At 56.5% G+C, this 21874-nt stretch overlaps 1 protein-coding gene across 8 annotated transcripts in view; it reads right to left on the bottom strand.

Moving 5' to 3' along the window:
* Window positions 1-8629: 8629 nt before the first annotated feature.
* Window positions 8630-21874, bottom strand: part of MBP (myelin basic protein) — a 112167-nt gene continuing 98922 nt past the window's right edge. For all 8 annotated transcript variants that reach the window (XM_045886526.2, XM_045886525.2, XM_054510256.1 and 5 more), the window contains 5 exons: window positions 20113-20220; window positions 17730-17765; window positions 17327-17359; window positions 14107-14217; window positions 8630-10166 (listed from right to left, as the gene is read on the bottom strand). In XM_045886526.2, the coding sequence (XP_045742482.1) occupies window positions 10122-10166; window positions 14107-14217; window positions 17327-17359; window positions 17730-17765; window positions 20113-20220 (333 nt within the window). In that variant the 3' untranslated portion in view covers window positions 8630-10121. The remainder of the gene's footprint in view (window positions 10167-14106; window positions 14218-17326; window positions 17360-17729; window positions 17766-20112; window positions 20221-21874) is intronic.

Here is a 21874-nt window from a genome sequence, read left to right as displayed (position 1 = left end):
CTTCTTTGCAAAACATTCCTTGAAAATATAAGGTTTTGTAAAGACATAATTTCACTTGAACCTTTGGTGGAGTACAGGTTGATCTTTATATTTTACTGGTTGATAAATGTCTTCTGACGAGATTTCTAGCCTCCTGCATAACCAGGGTTTTGAGAATAGATAACTGTATTTTTAGAAATATCTCATCTTAGCGTATCTGCTTTGGAATAACAATAAATAAAAAATGAAGTTAGGAAGTGTGATTAATTTTTTTCTTTTAAAATATTTACTATATAATGGTTTGGCATATGAATCAATTTCAAGTTCGGAGAGTTTTTTAACAGAGCAGAACTTTAATGGTGTTTTCCTTTGCCTCCGTGAAGTCCAGACAATGAAAACTAGCCCTTGCAAGGTCTATCTGAAGAGCTTCAAACTTGAAAAGTCAGGATACGGGTCAGCGACAGGCACGCTGTCCCTATGAGCTACAAGCCTCGTTCCTGTTCTCAGTCGCCCGCATGATTGGCCCTCGTGCGCGATGCCCCTCGAACGTTCCCGACGGTCTTTAACCCACTTGTGTGGTGAGCTGCCCGGGAAGCATTCCCGGGAGCTGAGGGGTGAGCTGCCTTTGCACACACACCCAACCTAAAACCCGGGTAGAGCTCTCGTGATGCTGAGGCAGCGGGGGTCTGGGCCACTGGAGAACGCACAAGCCGTCCTGCTTTCCCAGAACGGCGACCGATGACCATAAAAACGTTCTTCAGAAATGTAACGGCAGACGCGCCCACCCTGAGCTCCCCGGTGCCCCCACTGATCCTTTGGCGCGTGGACGGGGGTGGACGCGGGGGACCCCTCGAGGAGCGGAGGCGCGAGGCCCGTCAGGCTGCTCGTCAGCCTCTGACGAGGTGGTGCCGGCGGCCGGGAGGCTCAGTCCCCGTGAGTGAGTCCTGCTGTTCTGTCGGCTGTCTCTTTCGTCCAAGTGCAGCGCGGCGTCCTGTCCGTAGCTCCATGTGCCGCGCTCCGCTGCACGCTGCTGCTCGGGAGGGAGTGTGAGTCGGAGCCTCACGAGCATGCCCGGGGTTCTCTGGTCTCTTCTGAGCGCTCCGGTCACGTTTACGTGCAAGAAATGCATTCGTCAGTACAGGTACCGGATTTTTTTTAAGTGTAAGTAGATCTCTGTTCTTCCCAACGGAGCTTCCTCTCTGCCGAGAAATATGTGTAACTCGTGAAGATACACGTTTTTAACATTAAGTGATCACTCAGATCTATGTAAGTAACATCTTTTTAGGAAAATATGTAAGGTATATAGGACTGCTTTCTGGGTATTATTTTTAGAGACCTCTGCTGCCTGCTTTTTGCCTGTTTTTCTTTTCCCAGAAGTTTATTTCAAAGTCAATATTGTGCCCTCCCCACCAACAAAATTAATCTAAGGGTCGATCATTGCTAATCTGTTCTTTTTCTCAAATCTATCATATAATGTGAGGCAGAGATGAAAGTATGTAATTGGCACTTTGTAGTCATCTAGATTTCTTCTCTTTTTGCCACTTAATCTCTATTCACGCAACATCGGTGTTTTGATTTTTTAGAATACAATTTCAGAAGTGCTTACATTCACATTTGGGGCCTCTGTATCTTTATCTTATTCTGATAAAAATTAGCATTTTTTAAAAAAGATTCTGTTTATTTATTTGACAGAGACACAGCGAGAGAGGGAGCACAAGCAGGGCGAGTGGGAGAGGGAGAAGCAGGCTTCCCGCGGAGCAGGGAGCCCGATGCGGGACTCGATCCCAGGACCCTGGGATCGTGACCTGAGCCGAAGACAGACGCGTAACGACTGAGCCACCCAGGCGCCCCCCAAATTAGCATTTTTAAAACCTAGTTGCATCTTTACTGATTAAAAAGTGGGGGCAGGCAGCACTTTTGTAAGGTTAGAAGCCCTGCGTATCTCCAGTTAAAACGTTCTCTTTGCCTGGATAAGGTTTGTAAGCCAACTGTCCTCCTTGTCGCCGTTGACCCTGTGTGAACCGGCCTCCTCCCTGGGGCACGCACACCCACAGATGAGCGCAGGCTCGCGGTCTCAGCCACCCACCCTTCACAGACCGGCGCCATGGTAGTTTCTCATACAGATGATGAGTAAAGTATTTAAAGTACTGAAAATAAAGATTAAGTGGCAGGAGCAATAGGCAATAATCATACATGATTTTGCTATTTAATCTTTTTTATGCGTAATACTTTACGGCATGAAGACTTTTGCATTAAATCAAGATTTGTAATCTATTTGACAGATTCTACAGTGACATAGTGATTCATTCTCGATTCACCACTAAAGAGAACTTTTAAAATCATTTTTTTTTAATTTACAAAAGAATTCTTTTTTTATCTTCAAAATCGTTTCATGGTCTATTTATACATTGGATGATATTTCTTTAGTCCAATTTTGTATTAGAAATGGATAGTTATGCCAAAAGCCACCGAGCTGGCTTTAAGAATAATAAAAACAGTTCTTGTATTATTTTAAAACTCCTGTATATTTACTTATTTGGGCTTGGGGTGAGTTATAACTGTTTAAAGATGGATGTTTTCTGTAGGTAACATTTTCAGCAAAGCTTAACCCAAAGCAACGATGCTGAATTTGCAATAAATTGAGATCCATTGGGTTTGAAGAGTGTGAGAATGTCTTGTTTTCTATTCTTGGGGATAATTGTCCATTTCCTCTTACTTATAAGTTATTTGAGAGTGACTTGCAATGAAATGAAAACCGATCCCAGTATCAGTGTGTCTGTTCATGAGACATGTGGGACATTGGACTTCCCCAGATAAATACCATTGGAGTTCGTTTATATTATAGCATCTAATCCTCTTTAGAGACATATTTCCAAACTTTTAGAAGTTCAAAATATATGGAATGTTATCCTGTTGAAATAACAAGTGAAGGGTATCTTTTGTCCTTTGTCCACCGTATTCCTAGCACAGAAGAAGGGACGCCATACAATTTTGGACTGAACTAGTTAAAATGATTTGGGTTTTTTTTTTTTTTTTCCCCCTGCGCTTTGCTCAGAGGGAATGGTAAGAAATTGTTTCACTATGTCTGTTGCTTGTTTGTAGGAGGAACATTGCTCTAATAACTTTTAAAATATGGTGGGTGGGTTTTCAAACACAATGATCAGATTATGGAAACACTTTCTTTACAGAGGATTGCCTCAACTATTTACAGTGCTTCTCCAGATGGGCTTTTCTGGCCTGCCTGGCTCTCTGATGATGGAAGAGTATTCGTGTATAAACGCAAAGGCATGAGTTTGCAAAGCATCCTGTGCACCAGCAAAGCCGAGGGGTAGGGTGCCTTGGGACCTCAGGTCAGACCAGCCCTGGTGCTGCTGGCTGGCTGTCGGTGGGCCACTCAGCTAACTTCTCTGGGCCTGTCCCCTTGTCTATGAAATGAGTCGATTAAATCCCTCCCTTCCGTTCATATTCTCAGCCACTGAGCTGGGATGCTGGGACGCGGCCCTCCATCCGTGTCTCGTGTCTGCATGGCTTGTGAACAGAGCGCTGTCTGCCTTTGATCCGGGATCTCTTCAAGGCTGTGTGTACAGGGCCCGGCCTCGGGAGACAGCATCTTCCTCCAGAGCAAAGCGAGGCTTGTTCACTGACCAGCATAATCACAGTACGTCTCCCTCTGAGGCCAGGTCAGCTTGCTGCCTTTTATAAAAGCCGCAGGTGTCCCTAAGCTCTGGTTCGTCTCCTGCAACCCAACCCTGTGCCGTGGGCATCGCCTGGCCCACTCTGGCTCGCCCTGTGGGACTCAGGATTGGGAATATCCCAGTGCGGTGACTCATAATCCCCTTTGTCAGCACCCTCTGCCAGGGCCCAGGAAGCGGGCTTCTTGGGAGCCGGCAGGTCGGCGGGAAGCTCAGAGGCCTCGGGCTGCCAGCAATACGCTGTCAATTCCCTTTGGAGGCCTCGAAATGCCCCTGGCTCAGCTTACTCTGTGGGTGGGAACTTTATGACGAATGTCAGTGGCTAATTTACTCCACACCATCCACGCCGCTGTTCCCATCACAGAGGAGCTCTTACTGTTACAAAGCCTCAAAGCTTTCCAGTCCCTAAGGAAACAGTGAAAAATGAAAAATGTGTCTCCCCGATCCCACGATTCTGGATCCGTCGGGGGAGGTGGTCCCACAGCACTTCAGTATCAGAGCAAAGTGATCCTCGGTTACCCTGGTAACCAAGCTGTGTGGGAGGGAATGCCGACAATTAGCGCAACGCAGCTCATCTGGATGTGACGTCAGCCAACTTCGTCATCGCTGCGGATAAAGAGGGACGACAGCTGGCCGTCTGCACCAAGACCCTCTGCTCGGAACATTCCTGATTCTTTCTGAATTGTCTTCCTCGAGTTTAATAACCCAGCGTCCTTCCCCTTTCCATGTAACCCTGTGTTTGGGGGCAGCTTCAGGTTCACATAAAGTCGCAGGAAGAGGGCGCAGAAGGCTTTGTGTACGCTCCACCGGACCCCGTTCAGGCACTGCCCGGGGCGGGCACAGTCACCGCTGCGCTCTAACGGACGCCCTCGTGGCCCGTGGCCCCGTTCCTGTGACATTCCGGAAAACCACGGGCCAGTCGTGCAGCAGAAGGTCCCGCAGTTTGTCCTCCAGGGTTTCTTCGTGATGCGTCTTGGGCCAGAATCTCGCAGACGTGACGCTATGTTCCGGGTGCGTCTTAAGCAAGGGGACGCGTCGTGTGCGATTGACCCGTTGCCCGCGGCGCCGAGGCGGGCTTTCCTCAGTGGAGTCACTTCTCCTCGAGGCAGTGGGCGTTTGTGCGGGACCAGGAAGCGTGCGGCCATGTGGCCCGGCCACGTGCAGCCCCGGCCTGGCCCCGGGTTTCTGGTCGCTGTTTCTTCCACATTTACTGCCGGCCTTCCTCTGTGAGGAACTCCCTGCTTGGCTCATCCCTGTGATCGTGTTGGTGCAGACTTGTGGGTTCCTGTCCTGTTGCATGGGCTGCAGGCTGTTGGGCTCCACCCTGCTGCCCAGAGAGCCCCAGATCTGACCAGTGCAGGCCCCTTGAGGCCGCTGCGAGCCCCTGTGACGCGGCCACGTTGTTCTTGGAGGCCCTTCCCGCTGCTGGTGCAGCAGATCGCGCTCTTTCTGTGTCTCCGGCCCGGAGCCAGCCGTTTTCCCGAGGAGCCCTGGTTCCCCTTCGTGGAGAGCAGCGCCCAGAAGCCAAGACCCACGCGGGAGTCAGAGCGGGGACGTGCGGGGGGAGGGCGCGCTCACGCCTGCTGGCCGGGGCCCGTCACCCACGCTCCGGCCCTCCCGCGTCCCCCTGCTCCGGCCCCAGCCGGGGTCTGCCCTCGTCGAAGACCGGCCCCAGCCGCACCTGCCCTCCTGGCGCAGGAAAGGACAGAGCTGCCTGTTAGAATAGCCACGGTCACCACGGAGCATTGCGGGGCCCCTGCTTTGTCCGCTGCCCTCGCCATAGCCTGGACTTGCCCCTCTCTCTGCCGTCTGCTTGCCAAGTTACGTGCCCGAGGAGACGAGGATGCTCCAGGCCCAACTCTGCGGCCGTGGCTTTCATTCTCTGAGTTGCTTCTGCCGCGTTCGTGGTCAGGCAGGCAGGCAGGTGGCTCGCCTCTGGAGGCTGGGGCGAGTCCTCAAGGGGCAAACACCCCCGGGTGCCTTTTCAGAAAGCAGATTCTGTTTGTTTGTTTGTTTTTTTAAAGATTTTATCTATTTATTTGAGAGAGAGCACATGAGAGTGGGGAGGGTCAGAGGGAGAAGCAGACCCCCCGCCGAGCAGGGAGCCCGATGCGGGACTCGATCCCGGGACTCCAGGATCATGACCTGAGCCGAAGGCAGTCGCTTAACCGACTGAGCCACCCAGGCGCCCCCAGAAAGCAGATTCTGTTCCAGGAGGTGTGGGCGGGGGCCCAGGACGGCTGGCTAACCGTTCCCAGGGGTGCACAGACCCAGGCCCAGCTGGCGTGGGGACGCATCCCTGTCCCACCAGACCCCTGGTGTCTGTCTGCCCGCCCTCGGCAGCCACGGGAGCCTGTTGCCTGTCCCTGTGTCTACACTTGGGTCTGGATCTGCCCTCATTGACTTAAGTCGGAGGCCGGCACTGGACTGGGCTGGGAGCCCCCTGGCCAGCACTGGACGTGGTCCGCCATCTTACTGGCACACTTGGGTCTTGACCCGTTAATGCATTCCAGGTGCCATTGGAATCAGGCACTAACCTCACACCGTCCCACAGGGTGGGAAGCGGAGGTGAGAAGCCCTCACTCTGCCACCAACATAAGAGTGGACTCGGAGCCTGCTCACGGAGCCCACGTGTTTCTCGGAAAGTAGGCCATGGACGACCTCCCGTGGTTCCACTCCCACTTCAAGAATGGCTGTTCCGTGGGTTACGCTGGCGCCCGATGGCTCACCTGCGACACGGACTTCACGGACTGCGCTTGGCCAACTGCCTCCGTGCCCCCTTGTTGCGGACCGCGGTGACTACTTACAGCAGAGAAATCACGAGAGGAAATGGGCTATCAGCGCTCTGGGAAAGGGGAGAAGAGTGGCTTCCTGCGCAGGCCTGGGCTTAGTTCCAGCACCGGGCCAGATGGGGGCGCAGGAAGTAGCGTTCCCGCGTGAGAAGGATACACAGCTCTGTCCTGGGAGGCGCGCCCGCCCTGCTTGGCCCCGTGCCCCGGCCCTCACTCCCCACCGGACTGTATCTGGAGGCAGGACGCCGGGGAGCAATCCCGCGGCACACGAGGCCACGGGGTGAGGTCCTCAGGAGAGGAGGTGCCAGGCATGAGGCACACGGATGGAAGGGCGCATGAGGGCACGCGAGGAGCCGAGGAGCTGCGCCCCAGCCTCGGACCCGGCAGCCCGGCGGGGAGCTGCGTGCCCGGAATCGGAGCTCCTCGCCCCGGCAAGGCCTTCCGGGCCCCCCAACAGCACCACCTCACCATGAGTCGGCAGCTGAGCTCCTGTCCTTCATTCCACCCGAGAACTGTCCCCACGGTCCCGTGCCTCTCCCCACAACCCCAAGTCCAGGGGGAGCCCCACCCCAACTTACAGAGCTGGCGTGCCCTGTGGCACCTCGTCTCCCGACGCAGTGTCCTCTCCACACCCCACTAACCCGGCCCCGGGTCTGTGCCCTCCAACAGACCCTCTGTCCTCCGACCTGTCGGCTCTGCCCGCGGCGTCCACCCGTCTGGGGGCTCATGGTCCGCCACCAGCCACACAGGCCTAGAGTCCCGACGGCGGTGACCCACGATCCCCGGGTCCTCGTCTACACTGAATGGCGTGGGGGCCAGAGACTATGGTCGCGTGGCTCTCTGCTGTGATGGGGAGTCCCTCCTGTGCCTCCCCTGCCCCCTGTGACACCTCTGGGCTCTGCTTGGGGCTGGGGTTCCCGAAGCCCCTTCTCGAGCGTGGTGCCCGACCTCCTAGGTAAGCGTTCGGCGAGAACACGCGTTCCGAGGTTCAGCTCCTGTTCTGTCTTGTTTTACTTTAAAATATGTATCCGAGTGTTGAGTTACCGTGAGAGTTGCTGTGTTACTCTAGGTTTACCCTTGGTTTACCGTTTCATGTGCATCCTATACATGTAACATTAAAAGAGACCTGCCAACTAAAACACTATTTTAAAAATGTGACTCTCTGGGCCCCTGGGTGGCTCAGTCAGTGAAGTGTCTGCCTTCGGCTCAGGTGGTGATCTCAGGGTCCCGGGATCGAGCCCCACATCAGGCTCCGTGCTCAGCGGGGAGCCTGCTTCTTCCTCTGCCTCTCCCCCTGCTTGTGCTCGCTCTCTCTCTCTGACAAGAAGAAAAAGAAAGAAAGAGAGAGAGAGAGAGAGAGAGAGAAAGAAAGAAAGAGAAAGAAAGAAAAAAGAAAGAGAGAGAGAGAGAAAGAAAGAAAAAGAAAGAAAGAAGAAAGAAAATCTTTAAAAAAAACCGTGACTCTCTGTGCATGATTTTCCAGATTCATTGGTTGAAGGGTTTGGGGGGCAAAGAGGAGGGGAGGGGCTGGTGCCCGGTGAGCAGGGCAGGCTCCCCTGGTGTCGGCATTGGGGTGGATGCACACAACACACGTCTGGGGGCCCCAGACAATAGGCTCGTGTCATCCCAGGACCGTCCCAGCACGGAGGCTGCCCTCCTTACGCTCACAAGGGCAGACAGTCTCTCACGGCTGCTGCCGAGACGGAAGGGAGCCAGGACTTTAGTTAAAAGCAAGACAAAACAAAGATTTCGGCTTATCTTTTTGAAACCGAATTCTTGTAACCGCGAACAACGACACACACAGAATTTCCCAAATCCCCCATTATTGTCGATGTCTTAGTGTGGCAAAAGGTAGTTTCCCAGAGTTTCTTCAGCTCACGTTAATAGGTGTTTGGTTAAGGTAATAGATTGTTGAAAGATAAGTTGAAAATTCTGTGAGTTAGCGGATCCGTGCCCTAACCGTGACCTGTGTTCCATCCTCTCTTACTAATGCGGAGGCCCCCGGGGGTAACGCACCTGCTCGGCCAGCGTGGGCCGGCGGCCCAGGCCGCGAAGGCACAGCCCACACCCGCGTCACCCCCAAGACACGGCCTTTACCTTTGCTCTGCTGGGGCTCACATTCTGCAGCCCAGAGCAAAGATAAAAGAAGACACCATGCAAGAATCATTAAAAGTTTATTATTTTATTTCAATATTCAAGAACAGTGTGTACTTCCCACGAGCGCCCATCTCAGCGCACGCCGTCTGGGCGTAGCCCCGCGTGGAGACCACTCGGCCAGCGGTCGGCTCAGAGATGTAGAGTGTGTGTGTGTCATGCAGTTTGGAGGTTCTGTTTCTGAAATTTTGTTCCTTGTTCCCCTGTAACCCTCTCATCATTGAGGCTATAGATTAATAGACATTATATTAAACCCCCACCGGACATCGGAATTAGGACGGGATTATGTTGACACGTTGACTATTCCTCGTGTTCCTTCTAAGGGAGGACGATGCCAGTGGGGGCTCCTTGGAAGGCCTCTAAGACATACGCTAAAACCAAAAGGCGGGATCAGTATGTTACGAGGGGGGCACAGGAAAGGTCAGCTCGTTAGAAAAGACACGATTCAGAGGAGCCCGTCTGCTCACAGGGCCGGCCAGGCCCGGCCCCCACGACGTCCAGCTCAGCGATTCGGGAAGCGGGCCCTCCGAAGCCTATTCGCTACGCACGTCCGCGTCTAGGATGCAAGCGGACGGAAGGTTATCTGTCCACCGAGGGTTAGTATTGCAGTGTGCACTGCCGTGGGAAGCGCACCGCTGGTCACCTCCCGCAGCGACCAGGGTGACGCCATGAGGCCACCCAGAACACTCCTCCAGTCCCGCTCTGAGACGAGCGTCTCCCCGGACCTCTGCTGGGCTCTGGGGGAACAGGCTGTTGGCAGAAGCCACTCTGGCTCCCGCTGTACCTCACCTCATTTCCAAGAAGATCCTGTTTCCCACTGGGGCCGTGGCCCAGCCCAGCCTTGCCTCCCGGTCCCCTCTCCGCTGCGCCCGAATTCCGCTAACCGCGTGGGGTGGGCCGCCGCCTGCAGGCGCCCCCTCCGCGCCCACCCCACGGGACTCTTCACCGCTGCCCGCCCGCACTTCACGTACCGAAAGCCCCCCGTGCCACTCCCGACTGCCTCATCCTGGAGGGAGAGTAAGTGTGTGTTAGGAGGTGAGCAAGGGGCGGGGAAAGCAACCAAAGGAAGCTCGGATCAACAGTCCTCACCGCCCTGCACATGTCCCTGTGTCCACGGCAGCGTCCCCACGGCAGTGCCTGCGAAGCCGAGGGATGCCGGGTCAGCAAAGCAAGTCCAAGGAGGGAGGAGGGTGAACTCGGAGGTGTGTCCGCGCACCGGCGCCCGGTGACTCGGGGCCGCACCGCGGTGGAGGGAGCTCCGAGGACGCGCTCTCTTCAGACACCAAGTAACTGCTTAATATTCTGTCTGCGTTCCCTCCATTTGGCTGATGGCCAGAAGCTGCAGCAGGTGCGGCGTGCCTGACCCCACCATGTGCACAACTCAACGGGCATTAGGCGGGAGGGTGTTTGCTGCAAGTAGGGAGTGGATGTGGACGGTATTAAAATCTTAAGGCAGTTATATTAAGAAGCTGAGGACAGGTTTCTGGGACCACAAGGTAGGGCTTCAGCGTCTCGCCATGGGTGATCCAGAACGACTATCTCTTCCTCCCTGAGGAAAGGAAACACAGAGTTAGGAGACGTGCACCGGCAGCCTTGGCATCCGCAGCATCCGACCTCGCGCCAGGATCCTGCCTCTGGGGCCGCTGGTGCAAACCACCTCATTTGGGTCTGCTGAGGCTCTGATTCCATTTCTCCCAACACGAGCAAGTGCTGATCCAGTTTTCAGGGACCCTCGGGGAGGCTCGCGGACCCTCTTTCCCAGGACCCACGTCTCGCGCTGCCCTTCTGGGGGCGGAACGCTCAGCTGCTGCGAAGGGGTACTTTGTTTCTAGAGATTCCAGGGTCACAGAGGGAAACCGTCTACACACGACGACAGGGACAGCTTCATCTTTGGGGAGATGGTGGTGCTGGGGAGCACGGCCCCCGCCATGTCCCCCGGGCAAGAGCTGAGCTGCACAACGCTGTCCCCAGGGACAGTCCTCTCTGGCTGAGCAGACGAGCTGGCCCCACTAGGAGTAGGTCGGCCTGAAGCCGTGTCTGGGGGAGGGGAGGAATGGGACCTGCGGGGAAGTCCTGCATTCCGTCCCCAGTTCCGCACCCGGCTGGGAAACTGTCTCCGCTGTGCATCTGGAAATGAGAAACTCTGATAAGAGCTCAATGCAGTTCCCTAATGACTGGGGGAGAAATGCAGGGCTCTTCACCCAGTTTCCAGCCCACAGGGACGGACAGTCCGGGGTAATGGCGCCCCCTTAAATCCCGGGAGACCCACGGTCCCCACCCACCTCCTTGGAACCCTTCTCGCCTCTGCAGGGATTGTTCCCCAATAATGGTAACCACATCTGCGGACTCATTCAGCCCTATGCCCGTGGTTGGCCAGTTTGTGAACATTTCATGTAGTAAAATCTAATGAAAGCCATATTAATTGGATTTGATAAATCGGAGCTTCCCTTGAACTCTATAGAAGCTTTAAAATTTCTAAACCACTTTGTACAAACAGAAATGCAGGAAAACATTGAACCCATTACAAACAAATGGTGCTCACACGCTTGTGTTCGTCCCACACGATGAACGTGCTGGACAGGGACGGGGCTGGCCAGCCCGACGTGCAAGCATCTCACCCTGGCTGGGGCCAGGCTTGCATGTGCGACGCAGGCACAGAGACACAGTCCCCAGAGTCACCCCGTCAGCAGGGAAATCCTTACCACCGCACACCTCTGGGTTCCCACCTGGGACGCTCGGGGGCTTGGAGACTCGGGGGGGAGCCCAGAAACGGTCTGGGACATCACAGGTGGGTCAGATGCGGGCACCCGCCTGGCCAGGTTCTGGGCCACTCGTGGAAACATCATTATTCTGAATGCACTGCTGGGTTTGGACCCAGAGCTCCTACAGGTTCCTCATCCTCACCATCTCGTTGCCTTGGTGCAGAATTGGGCAGACACATCATGATGACCTCGGTTACTTGAATGTGCGGGTAGAACTTGATTCCCCCTTACTCAGATTTGCTTTAGAATTTCCACTGAGGAGAGGATCACTCCTGCTTTTGACCAGACATGAAACGAGTCAGCGCGCCTGTTGATTACCGTTCACTTCACAGATTTAAGCCCTTTCCTGGATAGGACTGACCTTCCTCAAAAGCACAGTCCTGCCTCCCCTCACCTCTATGTGGGCCCAGCAACCACTGAATCTGGGCTCGTGGCAGGGGCCTCCACACACGTGCTCACTGAGCCGACCCTGCCAGTAACCCGACCATGGGACACACCACACATATGACCCCATGATGACTATTTGGGTTACAGACCAAATTATTCCACCATAAACTGTGAAACCTTGATGTGTTAGTAAGCCAGTTAGAAAGCACACTCACCCAGGTTAAAGACCTCCTATCAAGGTGATCGGGGTGGAGCCTCGTGCGGGGCTGGCCGAGGCTGAGCCCGAGCCCGGGGTGAGCTGGAGCCTGCCGGAGGCCCGGGTCCTGCCTTTCAGCTGCCCGATCTCTGGGGCGATACCTCCAAGCCACGCACAGCAGAGCCTTTTAATGTTAAATCAAGTTGCCTACTGTGACCCCAACCGGTGGTCTGAGGGCAGGTGGAGCGAAGCGGACGCTCCTGTTCTCATCCATGACCAGAAACCCCTAGAACATTCAGTTTCCATGTGCCCGCCAGCCTGAAGACACAAGATGACGAAGCTTTCGCGTGGAGTAAGAATCCACGATGTGTTTGTCTGTGGCGCCCGGACACCTGCCGATGGACACGGCGGGGCAGGGTGCACGGCGTGCTGTCTGGGAACTAAGCCCAGACTAACGTCCCCTCTTACTTGGGCGTCTCATCTTCCTTTGTCTATGGCGACGCCAATCGCTCACCCGAGAAGGATAAACGTGAAATCCTTCAGGAGTTATTTTTCTCTCGACAGGGTGCTGCGAGCATCCTGGGGCTTTTTGCCTTTCCTGATGCCTTTCCTGCCGTAACCCACAAACCCTGCCTTTTACATGCTGGCATCCATCTTCCTGATTACGGTTCGTTAGGTTGGAACGGGAGCTGACTGGCGCACCTTGCAAATCATCGTGGCTCTGGCTTAGAATCGGCTCTCACACCAAGAAGCCAAGAAGCGGATGGCCTCGGGCGGATTTAGAGTCACAAGAACAGCTGCTCGCTCGGGTGTTACTCTAACGAGAAAGTACATGGGAACGTGGACCCAGACAATGGTGCTCCCTGGCCGTGTGCCTGTGTGAGCACCTGTCCAGCGATGAACTGTGATCCCTCGAGCCGTAAGTCAGCCTGGGGACTGTCCTGGGCTGTGCAGAAGGTGCCACGTGTCCCTGCTGGGGTGGGCGCATCCCTGTCCCTGATCCCCTTCCGGCTGTGAGCCCTGAAGTGCGGGCTGTTGCTGGGACCTCGGCTCTGCTGCCAAGCCCTGGATGGGGGGCTGAGAAAGCCCAGCCCCATTTTGACGCACGGCTGGGCTTTCAGCTTGAACACCTAAGTTGTTGGGTGTCATGGGACCTGGGTGACAAAGCCCTCAGGAGGGTCACAGGGGCCCTCTGTGTGGGGAGCCTCTCTTGCTGGTGGCACTCATTTCAACCATGTCTGTCCCCCACCGCGAGAACATGCTCTTGACACGCTCCCCTCCCCGAAGCGCACGCAGTGATGCTCAGCAAGCACCTGCCAGGGTAACGAGTATGATGGCAGATGGACAGGGCTCCTGGGCAGCCTCTGGCCCCTGACCGTGGGCACGGCCAACCTGGCTCACAGCCGCGGGGGAGCAGACCTGTCACTGTGTTCTTCGGAGACCTCTGCCCACAGGGACAGCGGCTGCTTATGGGTCGGCCCTGTGCCCGAGGCTCTCGGGCGTCCTGCGTCCAGGCAGTTACAGGCTGCGGATGGCGCCTACCCCGGAGCTGTGGGTGAGCCCTGGAATTGTGAGCTCCGGGGCCCACGAGAGGGTCCGGGAATGAACGGAGGCCAAACAGGCCCCTCCCCATGCTGGGAAACTGATCTTGGGATTGATCAGAGCCAAGAATGGGCTGCGGTGGGGCTCTCTGAGACTTGGCAGCATCCAGGCCCCTCGGCATCTTCTCACGCCCCTTCCAGCTGCCCTAAGAGAGGCCCCAGGACCAGTGACTCCAGTGTGCGTATCAGGCAACCCCCGTGTGGTCCCTGGGATCTCTGCCTGCCTGACCAGCGATCTCCCCCTTTTGTCACTCAGCTCCTGTTCCTTTTCTCAGGAGTCCGCAGCCTCGGCACTGGGAGCTTCCAGATGAGGTCGGCGCCCACACCACCCCCGCCTCCCCAGAGCAGGGAGGAGCCTCGCGAGGGACCCCTCACATGTCCTCGAGGTCCCCGAGGGAGCCTGGACCGGCCCCTGCAGATACGCCCTGGCCCCTGAGCCAGCCAGCCTGGCAGGTGAACCCCAGAGGGACAGTGTGGAAAGCCTGGAACACCCCCGCCACCCCCCCCCCAGCGCATCCCTGGCATTGAGAAGGGTCACCTTACCAGTTTGAAGATTTTGGAAAGCGTGCCCTGGGCGTCATGGGCCCCCTTGAGTCCCTTGTGAGCTGGAGCTCTGCCTCCGTAGCCAAGTCCCGGCTTCTGCCCCTCGGCTCCCTGCAAGAGACCAGACAGCTCTCAGGGGTCCTGCGGGGCAGGGAGGGGCCCTGGGGGGGGGGGCCGCCAGCAGAGCCAGGGCCGTGCTCCACGCCGCAGTGGGGGCCCAGCCCAGGCTGCCGTGCGTGGGCAGACGTGTGCCCAAATGCTCTCACGGAAAGATCAGACTCCTGACCCACTCCACCGTGTGGCTTTAAGACAAGAGTGGCAAGGTCCAGCAAAACCAGGTGACCCGCCTTTGCCCACCTGTGTGCAGGAAGGGAGCGCAGGGGCCGCTCTCAGCCCCAGGAGGCACTCCCCTCCTGGGCTGGGGGTCCCTGTCTACTTCTCTGTGCAGACTCCTCACGTCTGCCCCCTTCTGCTGGACGTCTGGAGGATATGGAGCTTGGCACTTAGCAAAATTTTGAGGCCCATACTTTTCTAAAGCAGAAAGACAAGCTTCAAATTCTCTGGCCTGGATGAGGCTCTCGCCAGGATGACCAGAAACCAGCTCCCCTGGCCACGGCTTGGGTGCCCTGACAGTGGGTGTGTGGCCCCTGCTGGGGGTCCCGGGATCTGGGCTGGTCATGAAGGAGGGAGGGGGCAGGTCCGGCCAGCAAGTCGTGTCCCTGCCGCCGTGCACCAGGGCACAGCCCCGGGCACCCAGCGGCCTGCACGGAGCCCTAGCTCTCCACTCCCTAGCTGTGTGACCTCGGGCAAGCGTCAGGGCCACTCAGACCCTCAGTTTCCTCTTCTATAAAACGCAGATAAAGCGGCCCCTCCTTCCGGGAGTTCACGGATGCGCTGCTCTGTGAACAGAGCCTGTGGGCTCCTGGTACGTGCTCGCTATCGTTCCAGGAGAGGCCAAGCCCGGCTCCCGGCGCCAGGGCCCCCGTCGCGCTGGAGGGAGGACCTTCCCTGCGAGGCACAGAGCAATGGCAGCTGACTGCTGATGGGTGAGGACATCCGCGTCCCAGGACTAGTCTGTTTTTGAAGATGCTTTACTTTCAAATGGCAACATCCCCCGTGGACACGAGGAAGGAGTCGGGGGGCTCGGGCAGACACAGGGAGGTTAGCGTTTGCGGTATGGGGACCTCCAGCCTCGGGTACCACGTCACGCGGGCGCCAAGCAGGCTGGGGGGGCTCAGGTAAGGTCGCTGTCTGGCCTGCGGGTCTGTCTTCAGCGGACAGGGTCTGAGCTTTGGATTCTGCCAGCAGGACGGGGAGACTCTCTATGGTCTGCTCCTAACAATCTAGTCAAGGAAATGACCCGCCCTCTGGTGGAGCCCCAGGTCCCTCTGCCTCCGCCCACAGGCCTTGCAGCGTGCACGCACATGGGCTGGAGGGCCCGGAATCCACGCAGGGAATCCCTCTATCCTAGCGGTGTCAGGGAGGGATTGCGGGGCGGGTGCAGCAGGTGGAGGGCGGGCAGCCCTGGGGTCCAGAGGTTTCCATGGCTGCGCTCGCTCCGGGACATCCCACGGAGGGACAGGTCACGGCTCAGTGTGCAGGTGCCCCACGGAGCCTCACAGACCAGGGCCAAATCCTCCTGTCTCTTGCTTTCCTCCAGAACTAGGAGCTTCTGAGAACAAAACTCAAGGGTAGGTTTTCAGATTAAATAATCTGCTTGACTTTTCCTCCTTTCAAATTTTTGGTCACTTCTATCTTTGGGCAACCTGGAATTTACCAAGAAGTGTTCAACAGAGTTTAGAAGAAGAATGGGCGACTTTCACAAACTCCAAGCAGGAAGGCAGTCCTGTAGCTCGAGGAAATGGACACACAAGCAAATGAAATACGGAGGGGGATTTTGCTTTGGAAAAGAAAGAGAAACTGAGTAAAGATTAGTAGCCCCAAAATGGAGGCGCGGAGGGAAGGCAAGGTCTTTCTGGTTAGCTGCTGGGTGAAGCGGGCTCTAAATGCCCAGAGGGAGGAAGGGCCTCCTCCCCCACCCCGCACGTCCCCCAGTGACTCCGCATCATGCCCGAGAGTCCATGCCTAGAAAGTCAGGAGGCAGACCAAGGGGTTACCAAAACAAGACTTCCTTCTGCAGTGTCATCTGGGTCTCCTGCTGGCACAGAAAGTCAGAAATTAACTGGCTGCGAGGCCCAGCCCATGTGTTTCCTACCCTCTTGGCCCCTTTATGCAAAGTCATCAGCTTTGGAAAAGGTTCAGATATATTTGTATAAAGTGTTCCAGCAAATTCCATGTAAGAACGTGCTGGGGCAATCCAGGAACCTTATGGAACCCTCTACCTTCTCCATGGGCCTCCCCTCCTCGTGCCTCTCCCCCTCACTGTTCTCGCTTCCCTCCTTCCTTCTCTGTCTTTTTTGTAAACTCTAGTCATCCACGTGTGTGATGCTTATTAACTGAGCACCAAGTATACGCACGCTCTGCACTAGGGACTCGGGCTGTGTTTCCAGGCCAGACGGGGTCCCTGGCCTATAGGTGAGTGGTTACTTTTCCGTTTATTCTGCAGATGGCAGCTTTGGTAAAGTAAGAACTCTGGCCTTTACTACTAACCGAAGTCTACAGGTTTGGTTAGAAAACGCCGATAGGCATTTTAGGCTGGCTCAGGCACCACATTTCACCGGTGTCTAGAAAGTGAGCAAGGTGGCCATTTACAATCGGGATGGGCACCTTGTTCTCGGCCTTCCTCAGAGGACGTCCCTGGATGGCTGACGGCTAAGCTACGCTGCGATCAGACCCCAGGTCTCGTGGCTTCATTGGACCGCGTGGCCGGAGGCGGCATCGCGTTTCCTCAGCCTCCTGTCAGTCGGGCGGCAGGGCTGGCTATTTGGATGGCCTGCCGGCCCCGGCCTCCCTGGGCCTGCCCGCGGGGACTGGTGTCCCACCCCTCGGGCTGGAAGGAAGTCAGGAACTTTCTCAGGTACAGAGCTGCTCCTTCCCGGGAGGCGCCCGGTCGGGCGAGGAAGCAGGGCCCTGCGGGGTCAGCGGTGGGGGCCCTGGGTTCCCCCCGGGGGGGGAAGGCGGCCCCCCGACGGCATGGGCAACGGGCCTGCCAGGGAAGAAGGGGGCCCGTGAGGCAGCTTCGCGGAGCAGAGTGCAGGCGCGGGCAGCTGTGAGGAGCAGAAGGGAGAGGGAGGTGCGGGGACACGCGAGTGTCACCTACCCAGCTAAATCTGCTGAGGGACAGTCCTCGCCCCTGTGTGGGAGAGAGAGAAACAATGACATTGTGATCCAGGCAGGAAGAAAAGTCTTTTAATAAACAAGAAACACAGATCGGGGCCGTGCTGAGCTGGTGAGTGGTGTTGACCCCTGCGGGATCCCAGGGGCGGCTCAGGGTGGATTTGGGAAGGATTTAGGACAGGGTTGGGGGGGAGCGAGCTGGGAGCCGGCAGCAGTCTCTGCTGGGCGTGTTCCTTCCTCAGCCTGTGCTGCTTGGGATCCACGGGGCACACATTTGGGGTGACGTCAGGTAGCCGTGAGGCCCGCCCTCTCTTTGGTCCATTTGGGGATTTCAGGGAAGGTCTACAGACGGCGTGAGAATTAAGGACAACGTTCAGAGGTCTTACCTTTCCTTGCGACGGAGGAGGTGTGCGTGGTGTCACCTGCAAAGATACGCAGAGGCCTGTGAGCGGGGGTGGGCGCCTCTCTCCCCGGGGAGCCTCCTGCCCTCACCTTCCTGCTCCTGACCAGCCCCCGTTGGGCTGGCAGCCCGGCGCCTCCGAAGTCACCCCTCTCTGCCTCCCGGTTCCTGTCCTGGTTCTCGGAGACTACGGGGCCTGAGACGCCAATGCCAGGCAGAGTTTCCAGAACACTCAGCCCTCAGGGAAGGGGGCACGATTCGTCCCGCTGTGGTTCCTGGGTGTGCGGGCTGTGAGGGCGAAGCTCGCTTTGCTAAGGGCCTTGCTTCTCGGGTGGAGGTGAAGCGTCCCCTGTACTCAGAGCTTTGAGAGGAGTGTTCTCGGGCCTGGGGCTCCCAACACTCACTTGTCAACATGCAGAAGACCCTCTTAAAATGCCCGCTACACAAAAAGTTTAGGATTAGAAGCTCGTGGCTTTGCTTTTGTTTTTCAATCTTTATTTTTGAGAGCAGTCTTAAGTTTCTAGAAAGAATGCATAGAAATTAGAGAGTTGCCACGTCCGCCCTCTTGTCCTGCTCACTGTTTCCCCATTTATTACGGCCTCGCATGCGCGTGGCTCGTGTGTTATGAGCCGGGAACCAAGGCCGATGCACTTCTTTTCAGGGAATCGTAGCACATGGTAAGGTCACGCTCATGGTGTACGTTCTGTGGGTTTGCACAAATGTGCGATGTCAGGCGTCCACCAGCCCGGAGGGAGGAAGGGCTCACACAGTAGGCCCACGGCCCCCAAGCCCTCTGTGCTCCCCCTGTTCCCCTCCCTGCCCACAAACTCTGATAACCACTCCTCTTGGCATCTCTTTAATCTTTTTGTCTCCATAGTTTTGCAAAGCCTGTGTTTTTAAACTAAGAGTCTCATAGTCCTTTAGTCTCAAAAGGAGTGAGTTCTTTTCTAGAACATAAGATTCAGTAAGTGGCAGATGCAGTTTGGACCTTGTGACCAGGTTCTAGGGCTGAGCTCCCATGGCCAACCTCACCCTGAGGAGGAGGGAGGCATCATCGGGGATAGACTCATGTCCCTTGTGGATTAGAGCTCAGGGTCACCTGGGGATAGAGTCAGGCCCCTCATGGATTAGAGCTCAGGGTCATCTGGGATAGACTCAGGCACCCCATGGATTAGAGCTCAGGGTCACCTGGGGATAGACTCAGGCCCCCCATGGATTAGAGCTCAGGGTCACCTGGGGATAGACTCAGGCCCCCCATGGATTAGAGCTCAGGGTCACCTGGGGATAGACTCAGGCCCCCCATGGATTAGAGCTCAGGGTCACCTGGGGATAGACTCAGGCCCCCCATGGATTAGAGCTCAGGGTCATCTGGGGATAGACTCAGGCCCCCCATGGATTAGAGCTCAGAGTCATCTAGGGATAGACTCAGGACGCTTTGGATTAGAGCTCAGGGTCATCTGGGCATATACTCAGGCCCCCCATGGATTAGAGTTCAGGGTCATCTAGAGATAGACTCAGGCCCCCCATGGATTAGAGCTCAGGGTCATCTGGGGATAGACTCAGGTCCCCTGTGGATTAGAGCTCAGGGTCATCTGGGGATAGACTCAGGTCCCCTGTGGATTAGAGCTCAGGGTCATCTGGAGATATACACAAACCCCTCATGATTAGAGCTCAGGATTATCTGGGGATATACTTAGGTGCCCCATGGATTAGAGTTCAGGGTCATCTGGAGATATCTCAACCTCTCATGATTAGAGCTCAGGATCATTTGGGGATATACACAAACCCCTCATGATTAGAGTTCAGGATCATCTGGGGATATACTTAGGTGCCCCATGGATTAGAGTTCAGGGTCATCTGGGGATATACTCAGGTCCCCTGTGGATTAGAGCTCAGGGTCATCTGGGGATAGACTCAGGTCCCCTGTGGATTAGAGCTCAGGGTCATCTGGGGATAGACTCAGGTCCCCTGTGGATTAGAGCTCAGGGTCATCTGGAGATATACACAAACCCCTCATGATTAGAGTTCAGGATCATCTGGGGATATACTTAGGTGCCCCATGGATTAGAGTTCAGGGTCATCTGGGGATATACTCAATCCTCTCATGATTAGAGCTCAGGATCATCTGGGGATAGACTCAGGTCCTCTGTGGATTAGAGTCAGGGTCATCTGGGGATAGACCCAGGTCCCCTCATGATTAGAATCAGTGTCATCTGGGAATATACTCAAACCCCTCATGATTAGAACTCAGGGTCATCTGGGGCAGACTCAGGTCCCCTGTGGATGAGGCCGTGGCCAGGCACCTGCTGCCCCCTGCAATCTCGATTCTCCCGGCAGCCTGCCGCTCACAGTGGGATGGGAGCACTTACAATGTTCTTGAAGAAGTGCACTACAGGGTTTTCATCTTGGGGCCGGCCGTGCTGCGACTTCTGGGGCAGGGAGCCGTAGTGGGTAGTTCTCGCTGCGTGATGTCCATCCTGAAAGAGAGGGTGCGCTGAGCTCAGGTTGGGTCCCACCCTCTGCTCTGCCCCCCTGGGAGAGCTGCCTCTCTTCTTTCCTGGGGATGCATCTCTGGGATCAGGACCTTATACTGCGGCACAGCTGCCATGACCCAGGACACTCCTGGGGCTGGCAGGGGATCCCAGGCAGCATGTCTGGATGTGCCCGAAGCATCTCCACCATGCACCCAACGTTGGGGCCCCCAAAGTCACAGCACAGGGCAAGGGAGGGGAATGTAAGGGGGAGTCTGCTGGAGACGGGCGCAGGGTAAGTAAGCCGTATGAGAAAGCTACCACTTCCCTGAGCTTCTGCTGTGGATAAAGGAGAATACTCGGGAATTAACGGCAAAAAAACCCCACCATGAGCTTTGAAGGGGTTGCATCACGTGAACGAAGCTCCATTTCTTAAAATCAGCATCCCAGGTCACAGTGCAGGCACTGGCCCAGTTTGGGAAGACCTCTTCCAGATCTTGAGCAGCGGGAAGGCTGTGGGGAACAGTGCCCAGCTCTTCCCAGCTCAGGAAGTGCTTCAGAGAGGACAGGGAATGTGCGGCGGGGAGCGATGTCCACAGCTCAGCAGCCTCCACGCACCCCTCCACCATGGGCTGAGTGCCGCCTGCGCACAGAGCGCTCGGGGAGGCGAGCTTGCAGAGCTGACCCCGGGGCTCTCCTGCTCACCCAGTGACATGCACGGGGAAGAACATGAGGGAGAAGTTCCCAGGGGCATTTCCCTTACACGTGCTGAGGTCCCTGGAGGCGCTCCCTTCCCTCATCAGCTTTGTGCTTGCTGTGTGAGATGCAGCCCTTCTTCAGGAGACACTTTGCCTCCACGGAGTCCAAAGCATGCGTCTCCAGAATTTAAGGCCTTTGGTGGGCCTCATCTAACCGGTGGCCGCAGTACCCCGAGGGGGCTTGGTTGCAGTGACAGGTGCAGTGCGTCCGGCACCCACTGGCTGGGGACATGTCAGGCTGTCCCCAGATGCCCGCTTTCCTGCCTCAGAACCCCGGGCTCTGAAACCCAGCGGTCACCCTTGCCTCTGGGAACGCATCTGGTCTTTCTCGAACGCATCCTTGCATCCGTTCCCCTCCCCACTACTGACAGACGATAAAATAAAAGCTGGCGGAGCTCCTCTGATCCTTCCCTTGCCAGCGCAGACACATCGGCAAACCCGGCGGTCCTCTCCCCCCTTCCCTCCTGACCACCCCCTGCTTCGGCTTCCCCACACAGAGCACCTTCTCTCTGGCTGGAGGGCCGCTGCGAACCCACTCCACTCGGCGTGCAGGTATGCACTACCCCCTGAGCGCTGGTCTTTGCTCTGATGGCCCACCACCTCACTGGGCTGTGGACAAGGTCACCCGGGCCCCACCAGTTCCCTGGGACGTCCCGTGCCCGGCTCACCCTTCAAGCGCCACGACCTGCCCACTCCCGGTGCTAAGCTAAGCAGGCCCCCCGACGGACTTCTCTGCCCCCCGTGCCGCCCCAGCCCCGGCAGGCCCCGGTCCTTTAGACCTCCAGTACCCGCGGGCCTATTGGCCGGGCCTCTGCCCTCCCTCACCTGGGTCCAGCAGGCACCCTCCCCGCACCCAGGCCCTGCCTCCGGAGGGGCTCCTTGCTGCCCGCAATGCCCTTCCT

The sequence above is a fragment of the Mirounga angustirostris genome, unplaced genomic scaffold (genome assembly GCF_029215605.1).
Source record: "Mirounga angustirostris isolate CCGP_5_RB_7025 unplaced genomic scaffold, mMirAng1.0.hap1 SCAF_14, whole genome shotgun sequence".
Classification (NCBI taxonomy): Eukaryota; Metazoa; Chordata; class Mammalia; order Carnivora; family Phocidae; genus Mirounga; species Mirounga angustirostris.
Note: the sequence above shows the minus strand (reverse complement) of the source record. Positions and strands in the feature narration are given on the sequence as shown.